Source organism: Dermacentor variabilis, chromosome 4 (genome assembly GCF_050947875.1).
Source record: "Dermacentor variabilis isolate Ectoservices chromosome 4, ASM5094787v1, whole genome shotgun sequence".
Taxonomy (NCBI): Eukaryota; Metazoa; Arthropoda; class Arachnida; order Ixodida; family Ixodidae; genus Dermacentor; species Dermacentor variabilis.
Genome location: NC_134571.1, coordinates 84266914 through 84282292, shown reverse-complemented (window position 1 = coordinate 84282292; position 15379 = coordinate 84266914). Strand labels below are relative to the sequence as shown.

At 49.3% G+C, this 15379-nt stretch overlaps 1 protein-coding gene across 2 annotated transcripts in view; it reads right to left on the bottom strand.

Annotated features, from left to right (window-relative positions):
* cu (NADP/NADPH phosphatase nocturnin) overlaps positions 1-13245 on the bottom strand; it is a 29553-nt gene extending 16308 nt beyond the window's left edge. The window contains exon 1 of one of the 2 annotated variants that reach the window (XM_075689625.1): positions 12584-13245. In XM_075689625.1, coding sequence (XP_075545740.1) covers positions 12584-12822 — 239 coding nt within the window. In that variant the 5' untranslated portion in view covers positions 12823-13245. Of the gene's footprint in view, positions 1-11804; positions 11975-12583 lie in introns of those variants that run through there. The other variant, XM_075689628.1, reaches the window with a different exon arrangement.
* Positions 13246-15379: the final 2134 nt, after the last annotated feature.

The following is a 15379-nucleotide window of genomic DNA, read 5'->3' as shown; positions in this document are numbered from 1 at the left end:
TCGGCGGGGGTGCCGTCCCCGCTGTGACGTCAGCAGTATATAGCGGAGCTCGCACACACACACACACACACACACACACGCACACCCGACAAAGAGCGCTAACGTCGGAGGAAGGGGGTGGTGGTGTCGGAGCGGCGGCACTTTCCAAGGTTGCGATGCGACGCGACAGACTGAAACGGAGGCGAACGCACAAAGCCGGTCGAATGTGAGATACGTTCGCCTCCTCCTCCGTGACGTCGGAGGAAACGCACAACCGGACCTGTCAGCGTAACTCCCGCGTCCGTATACACAAACACTGCGCATCGCCTGCAGGAACAGCTAGGCCCGGGAGTCTGGAAGGACCATGTATGGTGTGGCTGATGAACGGCGGCTAGCTCAGAGAAATCATAAGGGCGGCGAGGCAATGAATGAGCTGGCGCGAGATGTGAAGCGTCGTAAATACCGGAGTCTGGAATACGTTTCGCGGGTGCGTCACTTTCTCCCCCCTCTTTCATTTTTCCTTTTCGTTTTCTAAACCCGAAGACTTGTTTCAAGCAGTATTTCGGCAGCAAGCTTGCTGAACTTCATCATTTGACTTCGTCTTTGATGTCACGCAGCGCTGCAGTCAAGCCTTGCCAGCAAGAAGTCGCGATGACTCAGCTAGTATTGGCACTCTGATGAAGTACAAGCCCGAAATGACGCATTTATTTATTTTTTACATACTGCAGACCCTTGGGTCAAAGCAGGTGGACAGCTTCAAGATAACATATAATACAAAAGCGACAATGGAAACTGTTTGGAGATCAGTGTTATAACAGACAGAATGAAGCACAAAATAACAACAATGGAAAGTGTTTCAAAATTAGTGTAATAATAGCGCTACAATAACAGTGGAATTGTGCAACAGTGCTAATAACAGACTAAGAAGATGCCTGGCTTAATTCGCTCCAATCTAAGACCATGCGCACAAAATAAGAATACTTGCAAGCGACAGTCCTAGCAAAATAAGGTGCTCGAGAGTTACCCTGATGGTGCCTTGGTAAGTAACGCGGCTCATGGTTAAGAAGCAGTGAAAGGGAGTCAATTCCGAACTGTTTTTACGACGGTTCGACAATTTACGACAACTGAGAAAGAATAGTCACGGTGAGAAGCCGTGATGATTCAGCCCCAAGATCCTGCCCTGACGGGGTCATGCGTTACTGATGCCGATATTTTGCTAGAATTGTATATCCTACAGGAAATAAAACAGCCCTCTCTTTAAGGGTCTCAAACGTTCTTTAAGCTTAATTTTACTGCGAACATAGGTCAATGCCGCACTTCCTCACAAACCAGTCACGCCCCATCTAAACCAGTATGTCAGACAGTTAGAAACAGAAAATTTCTACATGTAAAAGCTGCACGTTCATGTTCCCGTCTATGTAATTACATATAATTCATCAGTAAAAGACAAGCAACTAGATAAAAGCGGCGTTTTGTTATTTAAGTTTAATTTTACTGCGAACATAGGTCAATGCCGCACTTCCTCACAAGCCAGTCAAGCCCCATCTAAACCAGGATGTCCGACAGTTAGAAACAGAAAATGTCTACATGTAGAAGCTGCACGTTAATGTTCCCGTCTATGTAATTACATATAATTCATCAGTAAAAGACAAGCAATTAGATAAAAGCGGCGTTTTGTTAAAGCTGTGGAAATGCTTACGCGTGAAGGAACGCGTGTCTCGGATTGCCACACATTTCGAGTGTAACGGTACGCTATGTAATAGAGCGATATCTCCGTAAATAGTGTACGTTTTCGCATTTGACGAGAAATAAAGCAGTAAACAATGAACGTCGTATTCACCTGTCATCATAGTCGTCTTTTATACATATATGTGATCCCCGCATGCGTGCATCGACGTCATGGCGCGTGGTTCTTCAGAACAAAGCGTCAAGATACGAATATGAGACACAAAATGAACGCGCAAAGGTAGAGATTACGCGGTGCGCACACACTATCGTGCAATCTAATTGCAAGCGAATTCACTAACTGTCTCACCGTGCCTGATTCGCAAAGCCCGTGTATGAATAGTATTCAAACGTACGTACACCAAGCCACAAAAGTTTACGGACCACGGGATCTCAAAGAACGTTTCGATTCCGAGCAGCCTGCAGCAGTACAGCCAGTAAAAGTGTACACGACAATGTTAGCAAATTCTAGTCCAGGCCCGAAATGCAAATACCAGGCTGCGTTGTGAGGTTGCGGGGATGTTCAGATTTTTCTCAGATTTCATGGTCTGTAATATTCTGTGGCCGGGTGTACGCTTGAATTAATAACTACGCGTAACAGAACAGCGCGGGTCATCGTCCGCTTCTTGGGCTGTGCTTCCCACATTTACAACTTATGAACTCTTGGAAATATGTGCTTTGCCTAATCCACTTCTTTTTAAGCGAAGCTTTCTTTGCTTCTTCCTTCGACTTTCCCACTGCTGCTGCTGCTATGGCTACTGCTATCAGGTACACCGCGTAGGGCGGGGGGAGGGGGGGGGGGGGCTCACCGCGGGTACTTACATGACAGGAGCGAGTCAGAGAGGAAAGACGACGCCATGAACCTTTCACCCCACCGCGTCGAATGTTCACAATGCCTTCTGGAGCTCCCTGGCGGTCGCCAGGTTAGCTGACAGCTGTTATTATCCGTGACTCCCCTCAGAAGCATTGGGGAAACTGCAGCGCTTCCCTTTCTACTAAAGTGCGAGTCCAGAGGGGACGTCGTAGAACTGTAGGGAACGTCAGGAGGCAAGCAGACCCTACTACTATACGACGACGGTTGCTGGGAAACCGGTTAAGCTTAAGTTCAAGGTACGGTACTGTACGTTGCTGCTATTTCTGAAAAATAAACACCATGCATACAATATTTCAAGCGGACAAACTACGCAGGGCGTGCAGAAGCAGAGCCACACTAATTTAAGCGCACCGCAGGGTCCAGGAGACCCTTCGGAAGCGGTCGACCGTCAAATCAACAATTCTGTGCCCCCCGCGTATTGTATTGCTAGAGGTCGCTGAATTGATCCCAATCGCGGCAGCCGCATTTCGACGGGGAGGAAATAGAAAACGCACGTGCACTTAGATTTTGGGACACGTTAAAGAACATCACGGTGTGAAAATTAACCCGCAGTCCTCCGCTACGGCTTGCCTCGTAATCCGAGTGTGGTTTTGGAACCTACAGCCCCATAATCCTATTCCAGTTTAATACTTCTGCCACAATGCGATGTGCCATTTGAGGAACCGACAACGCTCAACCCTCTCAGAAGTTATATGGCGCACAACAACGCCTCAAGCAAACATCTCTCCCTGTGTGTTCTGTGTATAACTACGCAGAAAAATAGCAGTGGTGCACGCAAGGTAACGTTTAACATCAACTCACCACTCTCGTGTTAGCCGAAACGTTGAAGAAATTCATCTTTAGCCGTCAACATCACCTTTAATTATCGTCAATCAAGGCATCCAGCACGGAAATCTTCGCTTATATCGATTCCCACAGTGCGTGGGATCTGCATATTTTTTTTTTCAAAAACACGCCGTCGACGGCGAGGTTTGAGCCATAGAATAACTGTTTTCCATTGCTTTATTTAGTCTTTAACTTCCACAGGTTGTACCATTTCCAAACACTCAGACGGTTTCCCCTCACTGTGACGCATGACAGGTTCTCACGTCACAGCGACTTGCTCGCCACAGAGATACGTATGCTACTGCTGCCTCAGGTCAGCATACTTTCGCGTGTTTATATTTTTCTTTTTGCAAGATTCAGTGCCGCGTAGGCGTTTCCGTTCCGTGTCAGTACTGACGTCTCGGTTGGCGAACCCAACGCGCAAATAAGCAACAGTGGATATCGCACTGTCAGTTTTAGCTATCTTTTTATCCCGCTTTCTTTTTTTCCGAGACAAGTTATAGCGAAATTCGCAAGCTATTTGCTTCTTGCTGAATATCTAGAAGGCAGAGACTAGGACTTTCCCGAACGGTGCGTTGAGAACAAATAAAATGTATTTAGCGAGCGCTTTCCGGAGCCAGCTGGCAGCACGCACATTTAGCGAATACGTGCGAACTACTACGGAAATCAAGAACTGCGAAATAACGATTTTTTTTTTATTGGGCTTGCGTGGCACAGCAATATGTGGTGAACGTCGGCGCCGGCACGACCTTCCATTACGCGAAGCTCTCGGTAAACAAGCGCTGTGTTCGGGAGGGCACATAGTGGGACAAGAATTAAACGTGGCAACACGACGTTGTTGGACCAGCATGCAAGCGAAACCCTGAAGGCAGTGTAGTCGGAACTGATCGGGTAACAAGGAAAGGATGTCGTATCCCTTACCGCTCCTGAACACCTTCGCCCTCCATAATATTTCCCGCCGTGAAGAACTTTCGACGCTTCTGCTTAAAGTATTATATCAAAATCTATTTTTCTCCAATAGCAATGTTTGCTATTGGAGAAAAACTACGAGTGTGTTGTGCTGCACACGGAAGCTCATGATGAAATTACACCTCGTCCACAACTCCCATCAAAAGTACACCGCCGCCTTCCACTTAGTGTGAACTAGATAAGCCTTGCAAATGAAAAGTTCGCCACTTCTAGTGCGAGCCGGCCTTCCGAACAGTGTCGCATCCAGCTATGGTCGCCCGCTAAGTACACAAGAGATATCTGCAAAACACTCGTTCGCAAACACTCGTTCAACCATAGCTATGAAACTATTCCTTGAGGCAAGCCTTTCAAATAAAAGCAAAAGATCACGTGACAGTCAGGGTACAGTGAATGGCGACGCAAACAGGAGGAGGGAGTGTGGCTGTACAGGAACGCCAACACCATCGCGTTTGCAGGTCTACATAAAACCAGACGACGAGGGAAACCTCGAGCGACCCATGGGGTAGTTACCGGAGCTTACTAATACATACCCTAGGTATCGCTGCGTGACCTCCAACAACTGTAACGCAAACACGACGATTACAGTTTCGGGCCAAAGAAGAGAAAAGCCCCTTGTAGCAGCTACAGCTGCAAAATATACTGGCTACGACCATCGGTGCGCGTCGCTCTACAGCTGCTGCTACATTACCTAAATGATGCCGGATCATGCGACAAGACTGTGCGACACTGTACGTCTCATCGGTAATTCAGCGCCGCATATGACTTCACAGGTTATGTGAAAGAGACTTCACAGAAAGCTTCATATTGTTAATTCTTCCCTTCTTTTCCTCTAACTTTCCGTACCCCTTTTTCCCTTCCATAGTACAGGGTAAAGCCAACCAGAAATATCCCGTGCTTCACTTTTCCTGTCTTATTGTTCTTATTTTTCTCTCTGTGTTGGCCATGAGCCTATGACGCTAACGATGGACGCTATAGCAGCCGGTCTTCGACGACCGGCGAACAACGCGACGACAGCTTCACGGAGATAGTGGGAGAGACAAACAGGAGAGCGCGTCCGGGGAAGATCTTAATTTGATTTCAACACCAGGTGGAAACCGCGCGCTTTCGGTGTCAGGGTGCGCGTCGAGACTGTGCCAGGGGAGACTGCATGGCGGTGAGCCAGCTCCCTCGTCGCTGCGTACCAACGCTCGCGCGACACCTTCTCCAGACTGCGCTTTAGCGCGCTCGTCCTTGACACACGGGCTAGCGAGAGCGACCTCACGCGCCAGGGCCCCGAAGGGTTCGTCCTTGCACGCGGTCATTTTGCGCAAGCGCCGTATCATGCATGACATTCGGTTTCGGTACTGCCCCGCACGCACACCAAAACTTTCTGCAAAAGGTGACAAAACCAAACAGGTTTTCTGTCTCCCTTGCTCTCTTGATCTGGCCAAGTATTTGCGACACAAGTTTACGGAGCGTGGATTCCGCGAAGGAGCTGCTTTACAAGGCAGTTTGGGCGCGTAGCCAAGTAACGGCATGTACTTGGCGCTGCCTATACTTGTTTCGTTCGACTGCGCGTATTTTCGCTCGCGCAATAATAATAATAATAATAATAATAATAATAATAATAATAATAATAATAATAATAATAATGCTTAGTTCCATCTCTACGTTGAAATGCGTAAGGGGGGGGGGGTGTAGGGGGAATTACCGTTTCACGAAACTCCCACACCCGGCGTACAGCAGGGGCATATTTACGTACTATAGAGTTCCGATCCATCCGTTCGCAGAGGTATATGACGTGGTCAATGTGCTCACCCTCATTAAAAAGCCGTGGGTCGAGTGTCTTCAAGCGGACACGTGCTTGAGTAGATGCGAGTCTAAGAAAACATATTCCACGGTGCGCGATTCGCCGAGGTACACTACTGTTTGAAGATGCAACTCATAGTAAAAAGGCCATAGTAATAGGTATAGACTGTACTCGAACTGGACAACCTCGTTTTATATTAAACTATTTTACACCTGCAGCTAAACGAGGGACACTTCGCGGGATTTAGGGTCACGAGGTCCTGGAAGGCCGTAAAACAGGTTGTCACGTAATAAAACGTGCAAGGGTGCGCACGCACACACACGAAGACAAAACAAAAAAACATTGTCATGGCGTCAACGGTATTCGAACTCTGTGCCAACAATGGGGCTGGTGAAACTATTACTACCGCTCATCCTTTCATCGAGCCGTCGAAATGTTCCAAATTACGTGTCTTGGCTTTTACAGCTGTTAAGAACGGCCAGCTGCAGTGCAAGTTTTGCCAACCAGTTGCGACTGTGGAAGCAACATCTCAGGAGCATCGCCGCCAACCTCTAGCCACGGCGTGGCGAAGTCGACTTTGTGTCGATATCAATACGCGCATCCTCCACTCTCCGTCGGTTCAGCTAGGATGCGTTGTGACTGAAGGAGTCCGACAAAGCAGGCTTTGTGCGCAACACGACAAAGCGGACCTGATCTCCTACGGGCGGGGGAGCTGCCGCGGGAACGCCGACGGACACTCCTTCCCGCCCCCCGACCAAGACGCAAGACAACGCGCTACCCGGAACGGCTCCGAGTTCTATGAAATTCGTGCGGTGTCGGTTTCGGACCGTCAACACGTGTGTGTGTGTGCGTGTGTAAACCGTGCCGCGGAGAGGCGGCTAGTTTGCGATGACTAAACGAACGTTCGCATCACCTTGTATCGGGAGAGAACCGAGTGTTTAAAAACCGCTGTTGTGCGGCTGCTCAGGACACTCTCTCTCAAACAGTCATGTTAGACTGATATACATACTGTAAATAAACCCATATTCCTCGTTCTCGATGAGAAGCAGTCCTTCCCTTCATCAACGTCCTCAGCGTGGATAAGTTGGACGACGGCATGGGCCAGCTACCTTCTAATTCATGCCCGACTCCAATCTTGACAACGGATCACGAGCGATGGGATTGAACCCCCAATCATAACACAGCGGGAACGTGGCCACATTGGCTAGGGCAAGTTAAATGTGTGAAAATCATCCGGTCCATCGGGATATGTGGGACGGTCGTTTCTAGACAACGAAATCTTTGTTGTACAGAAATAAACATTCCACGCAGCTCGTCGAAATAAGCGCGGCGGTGAGAAACTTGAAGAAATAAATACTTGCACGGCGCATCTTCGCACTGTGCCGAAGTGGCACGCTGGAAAAGCAATAGCCAGGAGCGGCGGTTGTGACGAGCTGCGTTAGCGATCGCGATCTTTTTCGCTTGATGCAAAGTTTCACAGATTCTTGCTCATGCGGGGTAACTTCGAGCGTTTAGTGGAAACATCCGTGTTCCCTTAGGATAAAGTATTCGACGCATCGGTGATAATATCGACCTCTGAAGCCAGCATGAAGAAAAAGATGAGCACGAAATCACTACGCCCTTCAACACTAACGTAGTCAGCCTTAAAAGGATATAAAGACCAATACAATATCAGTCCAGACCGGCAAAGTATACTTTAAAAGGCCTATTTTCATTTATAAAGGGAGGGGGTAGGACCCACTTATAACCGCAGAAATTCAAGCTCGCGAACATCCCATTCATGAATTTCGCTCTGTGGTAGCATCGCCCCCCCCCCCCCCCCCCGGTCACTGCAACGTCACGAATTTGAATGTGTGTTCTCCCTTTTGAACTATTAGACAAAAAAAAGGAAATAAAAATGAAACTTATTAGTTTGAGACTGGGACGTTTGTTACTCTGGAATTCAATGTAACCATTTTCTGATAATCATTTAACTAGCACCGGCGGTGCTATTTCGGGCGACGTAAAATTCCGCCATATTGTCGAATCCGCCACCTTTGTCTCTGATTGTACGATGAGACGGCTATGTCTTCTTCGATTGGCTCAAAACGCCAAGATGGCGGAATAATGCGACGACAGGGCGGAACGTCATGGCGGCCTGGTACTGGAGCTTACAGGCGGCGAACAGCGCGCGCCTTTGGTCCTAGCGTCTCATCTGGCTGGTCAAGACTAATCTCTCACAATGGGAGCTTGCAATTTCAGAAACACTTCACCAATACAAGTTAATAATCGTCCTCTTTAGCGCCCCGTTAACCAACTACGTTGGCAGTTTTAACACGACGACCACTTGAGTCGCGCGTCAGTCATGAAAAATGAAGATTTTCAATCACAGGGAGGCGCATTCCGCAAGGACGGCCAAACAATAAAAAAAAAGTTTACAAACTTTGGGGTGTATATTTGCCACTGAACGATAAGCTTCATCTGCCTTGGCCGCATTTCCTTTCTTGAAAACGCTGCGCTCGTTACTTTCCTGTCGGGAACGCTCTGTCACGCTGATAACGCGCATGCCGTTCGTGACTTGGAAGTACCGGGCTCGCAGCGTTAAGGAAAGGAAATGCGGGCAAGATAGATGACGATTATCGTTGAGTGACATACACCCCAAACGGTGCAACTACTTTTAGAGCGAAGAATGCACGCGCACGCGCCTTCCTAACGGTATTTTCCGCAGATTCACCGTTTTGACCGGGGGAAAAAACCACCGCGATCTCCCTTTCTTTCCACTTCGGCAGTAACAAAACGACAGACATACTACGTCGCCCGTCCTTTCTCTGGATAAACAGCGCCGCTCTTCCACCCTTTCTTGCACTCTCACGCGACAGGCAGTGCAGGGCATGCGACCTCGACGTCCGTGAGGCTCCTCGTCACTTTGCATGCACCGCAATGTAGGTCAGGCGGCGGGCGGCTTATCAGCGTCACAAGGGCTGACCTTGGCGGGCAGGCCTCTGAGCTCACTCTATTAATAATATTGGTGCGCAAACGGTTAAAGCGGGTTAACGGCAAAACGAGTTCCCTGGAAAACTACGAAGTGCAATGCGGTGACCCTGCGTTCGCTTTCGACGGTGGAAAAAGGAAAACAGGCACAGCAGAACGCCTGCTCTTCGGTAACGGATGCATAACGGCGCATCTCAGGATGAAGCTCTCAGCCATAGCGTTGAACGCAGTCTAAACACGTCTCTCAAGCTACGTGTCCGCTAAACTTGTACGTCACTCACAGGAGGCTTTACCGACTGTCACAGGGACCTGTAACAGCTATGTATAGGAGAAACAGGTTGTTTAATTAATGCCCAATGATTCAGTAAGACTTGCCAATTACGATTCCGGACGGTATAGAAAAACTACGGAACAGAAAAAAAAGGCGACGAAGTATGTTTCTTTTGTAAAATAAGCGCGCTACCACGAGAACTGTAGGCAATTTACAGTCTGGTCAAGGCCTCTCGTAAGTCTTACGGTAGCCCGTCATTCGAGTCAGAAATGCCGGACGCAACACGCAAATCAATGGCAAATCGTGCCAGGCTCTGACATCGCAGTCGGACGGCAGGCAATCGGCGAGAAGAGGAGAGCTGTTTGCGAGAGCGCGAGCCACGGCTGCGACTTCGCACGAACACATCGGAACGTTTTCGCACCACGCTATGCTTAATCATCATGACACGGTCTTCAGACCCAAAGTGGGAGTTGCACGAAAGCCTCCACGTTCCCCTTGATTGCACGCCACTGGGCTACCCTCTACTTTTATTTAATGATCATCGAAGCATTAGATTAAAAGGACTTTCAGACGGCCTATTTGGTGCGTATATGACATGTCTGAACGTTCATACTAGGCTCGGAGCAAAAGGGCAGACACGGGACACGCGCTACTGCGAACTGTTTCTTCGACAAAGTCGTTTTGAAGCATGTATGACACGCGCATGCGCAGTTGCGATAACGGAAAACAAAGAAATAATGATTTGACTATCTGTTAGACACCTTGAGGAATATGAATTACTTCGCGCACAAAGAAATAGAAACAAGCGCTTGACCCGCGTCACCTTTTTTTTTTTTTTTTCGCGCTGTGTCTGCTTTGTTGCGCTCTTTAATCATGTCAAAAGCCTGACAGGTTTGTCTATTAAGCAGCCTGGTATCACAATGTTCTAGCTAAATACATATACACCCGAAAACTAAAACAAGGCAGCAAACTTTTAAAAAAGAATAACACAAACGCGGCCTACCCGGCACGCATGTTTTCCTGGGGAGTTGCGCCACAGTTCAGCTATTACAAGCTCAGTCTTAAAATTTTGTAACTCATCAGCAAAGTTGCATCCCAACGGAAAACTGCCGTCTACAGATTACATTTCTTACCCTATAAGTGCTACCTAAGGGAGGGAAAAAAAATCACCAGAAGGGTGCTGGTATGTGCAGCGTAAGTAATTACGATATTTCTGGCTTTCTTGAATACCTGTTTCACTCCGACTTGAAATCCGGTTAAGTCAGTGGCGAACCCATTCCCCAACACGAGCCAGAAATAGTGACCACGCCTCAGCCCCCACCCCGCCACCCTTCACGGCACGTATGCTTTTCAAACATGCACCGCTTACTTTCCAAAGGAATTTCCAAATTGGGCGTATGGGTGGTCTTCAAGAATGTGCGGATTTCTCCGCTCGTTCTTCAAGTTACTTAGTTATTTTGAGGCCGTGCGAGTCTTGGTCTGCCGAATCGCCCGATTTGTTGGTTGACCGATTGGTAGACTTTGGTAGAAAAGTATAGACTTTGTCGCTCGGACCATTAAGCGTCCCAGTATCGCAGAACAGCAACACCTTGGGCATTGAGGGATAACGTAGTGAACGGCTACTCGGTACGTATCACTCACTTAATTTAGGAACCGAAATGACGCGCTATTGCTAAATTGCGTGTCGTGGGCTAGGCCAGTAAACAAGCCCAGGCTTTGCTGGCCTAGGCTAGGCTAGGCCAGCAAACAAGCCACTGTCTTATTCGCGAGCGAGCCCCGCTCGAGCAGCGCGAGCATGGCGCAGAAGCGCGTCCAAGGGGAGCTGAAGGACGAGGAAGACCACGGCGCCAATAGTTCGTTAACGTGCACATATAAGCAAGAATGTCCATTCAACCGCACTTCAAGTGATTGCCAACGTTTCCTTTTTTTTTAACAACAGACTGACCGTAACGTTACTGAGGTGTGCCAGTTATCAACAGCGGGTGAACAAGGGGTCTTTGCCAGGCCAACAAGGCAAGCAGTTGCCACCATGACGAAGACAAGTTACCTTGTCGAAGTGTCGGCTTTAGGCAGACGCACCCTTGCTTGCCAGCTGTTGATCATTTCAACTCTCCATCTATCTGTGAGCATCTTGCCTCATGTGGCAAGTTTGCGCACGACTCAACCAAGGAATCAGCGAGCAAACGTTCAATCAATCTGCATGCTGTGGTGGCGGACACGCCGCCCCGCGCGCTTCTGCGACTCAATGCAGCCGGTCGCCTAATCTCTTATTCTCTTCCTGCAAGTCACGTTATCGATAAAACGAGTATCTGCATAGCTACCGGGCCTTCGAAGAGTGCCCACCACCCCCAAACTGGTCTAGAATATGTGTCGCATGTAAGCGAGTACAAAAGTGCGCTGACCTTGCGTCGTGGCAACGCGGGCCGCAGCTTTACGGGATCGCTTCGTGGCAAAGACCGGTTGACGCAAGGCGACGAAACGCCGCTGACGCAACTGTTACACAAGACGCCCTCCGACGCCCGTGACAGAGCTACAAAAACTCGGATATCCACGCGAAACTCGCGAGTCCAGCTTGCGTCGCAAGCACAAGGAAAATGACCCAGCCGTCTGGGCGCGGATGCGGTCAAACATAGCCGCAGCAGCCAGCTTTCCTTGTATATACGAATGCAGCTGTTTCCAGGCGTTGACAGGAAAGCAGCAGACTAGCTAAGCAGGCGCTCCGATCGTTTGCGAGGTTACCTTGAGCATGAATGGATCGCGTAGGAAAAACATACACGCGCTGTGTTCGCCAGTACACGCACGGTTTGAGGTGAACGGGGAAACCCGCGGCATTTATCACGATATGTGTGTCGCAGAGAACGGTTCCATCGCCAGCACGAAAGTGGAATGTTGCACTGCGCTAACACTGTCTGCTACGCCAATAAAACTGAGCATCGTCGCGTTGAAGTAAGAAATCTGGATCTTGCGCGCGCGAGTGCGGGCATAAAAGAAGTCATCTGAACACTTCCCGCCCTCACATATCAATAGCAGTCTTTCAAGTAAGCTTATCACGAATCGCCTTTTCCCGCTTGTTTGTGATGACACTTATGACACGCCGTACCGGGCCGTAACTAAACCCAGGGCGAGCCCGTTTCCAGTAAAGATACGGCGACACCCAATCTCAGCACAGTGACCACCTCACCTGCGTTCGCCCCGCTGCAGGGGCGCCCTGTACAGCTCCCAGAGCGCGGCGGACGACGCCGCCTCATCCTCGGAAGATGCTGCGCCGCGTTGCAGCGACGGCGCCAAATCCTGGCTCGGCTTGGACCACAGCTGTTCCGAGGCGGAGGGCGTGAAAGACACCGGCCTGGAACGTCGCAGCAGGTCCGCCAGGGACTGCGCGAGTCGCCGGCTGCCCACGATCCTGCTACGGGTGCCCATCGACGGTCACGAACGGCCTACCCGCGGCGGCGGCGGCGAAGAGAAGCGAGCAGAGCCGCGAACAGGTGCCCTCCCGTAACTTGGGCGATATCCCCCGCTAGACTACGGATGAAGCCGGTGTCACAATCCCATGTCGTCGCCGGCGCTCCGCGCGGGCCGGGAAGCTTTCCAGATAGTAGAGGAAGGGGACGACGTCATCCTATTCTGCCAGGGCGCGCGCCGTGCACTGCAGCGGTTGGTAGTGGAGGACGACACTCTTCTCGGCGGGGATGGCGAGAAGCACGGCAAAAGCACGACCGGCGCCCGCGGCCGCGCTTTTGGCTTCCTCGACGAGAGCCAGCAAGCGAGCGAGAGCGTAGGGAGAAGGGCAGCTCACGTGTCTCTCTTGGGCTGCCTTGCGGGCCGTGCGCCGATTGCGGGCACGTGAACAGCGGCTGCTTGCGTGTCAGGCCGTAGGAGCGACGGCGCAGGCGTATCGGCACCGGCTGCCTTTCTTTCTCTCCTCCCAGCTGCTGCCCGGTGAGATCGGCGGCCGCGCAGCGAGGGTACGCAGCACGAAAGAGCGCAGCTGGGCCCTTCTCCGTGGGACGGATGCGAAGCGGAGGGGGTAGGCGAGAGCGCCGTACCTTCAGGAGAGTGCGAGAGACAAAGAATACGTCACGCACGCACGTGCCGCGGAATGAACACGTTCCGCCGGAGACACGAGACTTTCCAGCGAAGGCGACGGGGCACATGGCAACCGGGTCTGTTCTGCGGAGCACCGGAAGCGCCCGGATGCCTAACCGGAATTATGTATCCTGAGGCTCGGTGCGAAAACAAGTGGCTAATCTGCTGTTTAATGTACCGTAGCAGTTAGCAGCTAGCAGTATCGTAACAACCATGGTCGATTGGGGCTCTTCCACTCGCAAAAGTGGAGGCCTTCGCATCTTTCCAAGATCCGGCAGTCTGTATTGTTTCGACAGCAGACAACCTCGGGGCTCCCTGTACAGAGGGGACCCACACCGGCGTTCAGCAGAAAAATAGTTTCATTCATTCGACAGCAGTCAGGTTCGCTTGGAGGGCTTGAACGAACAAAAAGCTAGGGTAACGAGCAGCATGCGGCAGCCTCTTGCTTAGTCGTTTAAAAAATCGACAGCCTTTCTGCTATACTGTAACAGTTAAAATCATTAAGTACTGATTATTACATCCTCAAATGTACATTTTAGAAAAGCAACCTTCTTTTCGCGCAATATATTTGTCCAAGATTCAATTTTCATTACTTTCACATGAAAAAGATGGTTTAGTTAGGCAGGCAAACTGAAGGGCCAATTTTAAAATATTGCATTTAGCGTCTTAATTGCAGTATTGACGCCAGGTATTTCGGTGTATTTTCGCGTGTTTTGGTCGTTTTTGTTCGTAAAACGTTATCGAAACTCCCTAAGTCGAGTATTCGGTTCTTCCAGAATGACCACAAAATCCTTGTCTATCAATAAGCTGTTATTAGACCGAGGAAACAATGTACAGATATCATTACGTCACGAGGAGATAGTGCTAGTAGTTCGGCCTTGTGTATCGTTCTTCTTACTTTCCTTACCTCTCCCCCCAAGACGGAACTCATGGTAATGCCGGTGGTTCTGGTACGCCAGAAATGTAGTTTGCCAGTCCAGTTTATTACACCTCCAGTATCTTTTGAATGCGTGAAATTATTGAACGATTTAAAGGGACATTAAAGAGAAATGATAAGCTGTCAGTAAATTACGCTTCTTCAAACACAAAACACACACTCTACATAGAATGAATTTATCCTATGAAGCTTCCTATGAATTTATCTTCATAGGAAGCTCAGTCAGCAAGAAAGCGACAAAAAGAAAAAAGCGAAATACGGGAGACGAAGCCAACTTTAGATTACCGCCTCAGCTATCCGTGACGTCATGGATTTTGACAGCGTCTCGTAGAGCGCAGTAAAACGTTTATCGGTTAAGAATCCCTACGTTGCATTCTATTGGCCAAAATTCTCATGCTCATGTTCAATATTCTCTACACCAAGAAATAACTGATCTCAGAATAACTACCTAACGCATGACTGCAGATATGACAAAACAAACGGCGTCAGATGTCGAAGTGCGCTTCTAGTAAATGGAAAAGCAGATAACCGATATGCAATCCAGAGCAGCGAAAGTTGATCAACTCGGTAGGTTCTCGAATTCGTAAGGAAACAGGTCTTGAAGACAGAAGCAGCTGCCGTAACTTATTAATACATGGTGCGAAAACGCCAATGAAACGGAAGCGGACCTTAAGCGAGAAGTAATTGCCGAGACGCTGCATGGTAAACTTGGACTGCAATGCTCGTCCATTGGTCGCATTCATAGGCTCGACAAGGTAGGTCCCAAAAAATAAGTAATTCTCGTTTTCCGGGACTGTAAGGAGACAATAGCTATCTTCAAAAGCACCAGTAAGCTAAAGGGAACAAATTTTTATTCAGAAGGAATAATCACAATAAGCTTAGAGAAAACTAAAGTTTTTATCGCAAACTTGTTTGGTTTGCCAAGTGACAAGGAGTAGCCGGTGCCACCATAAA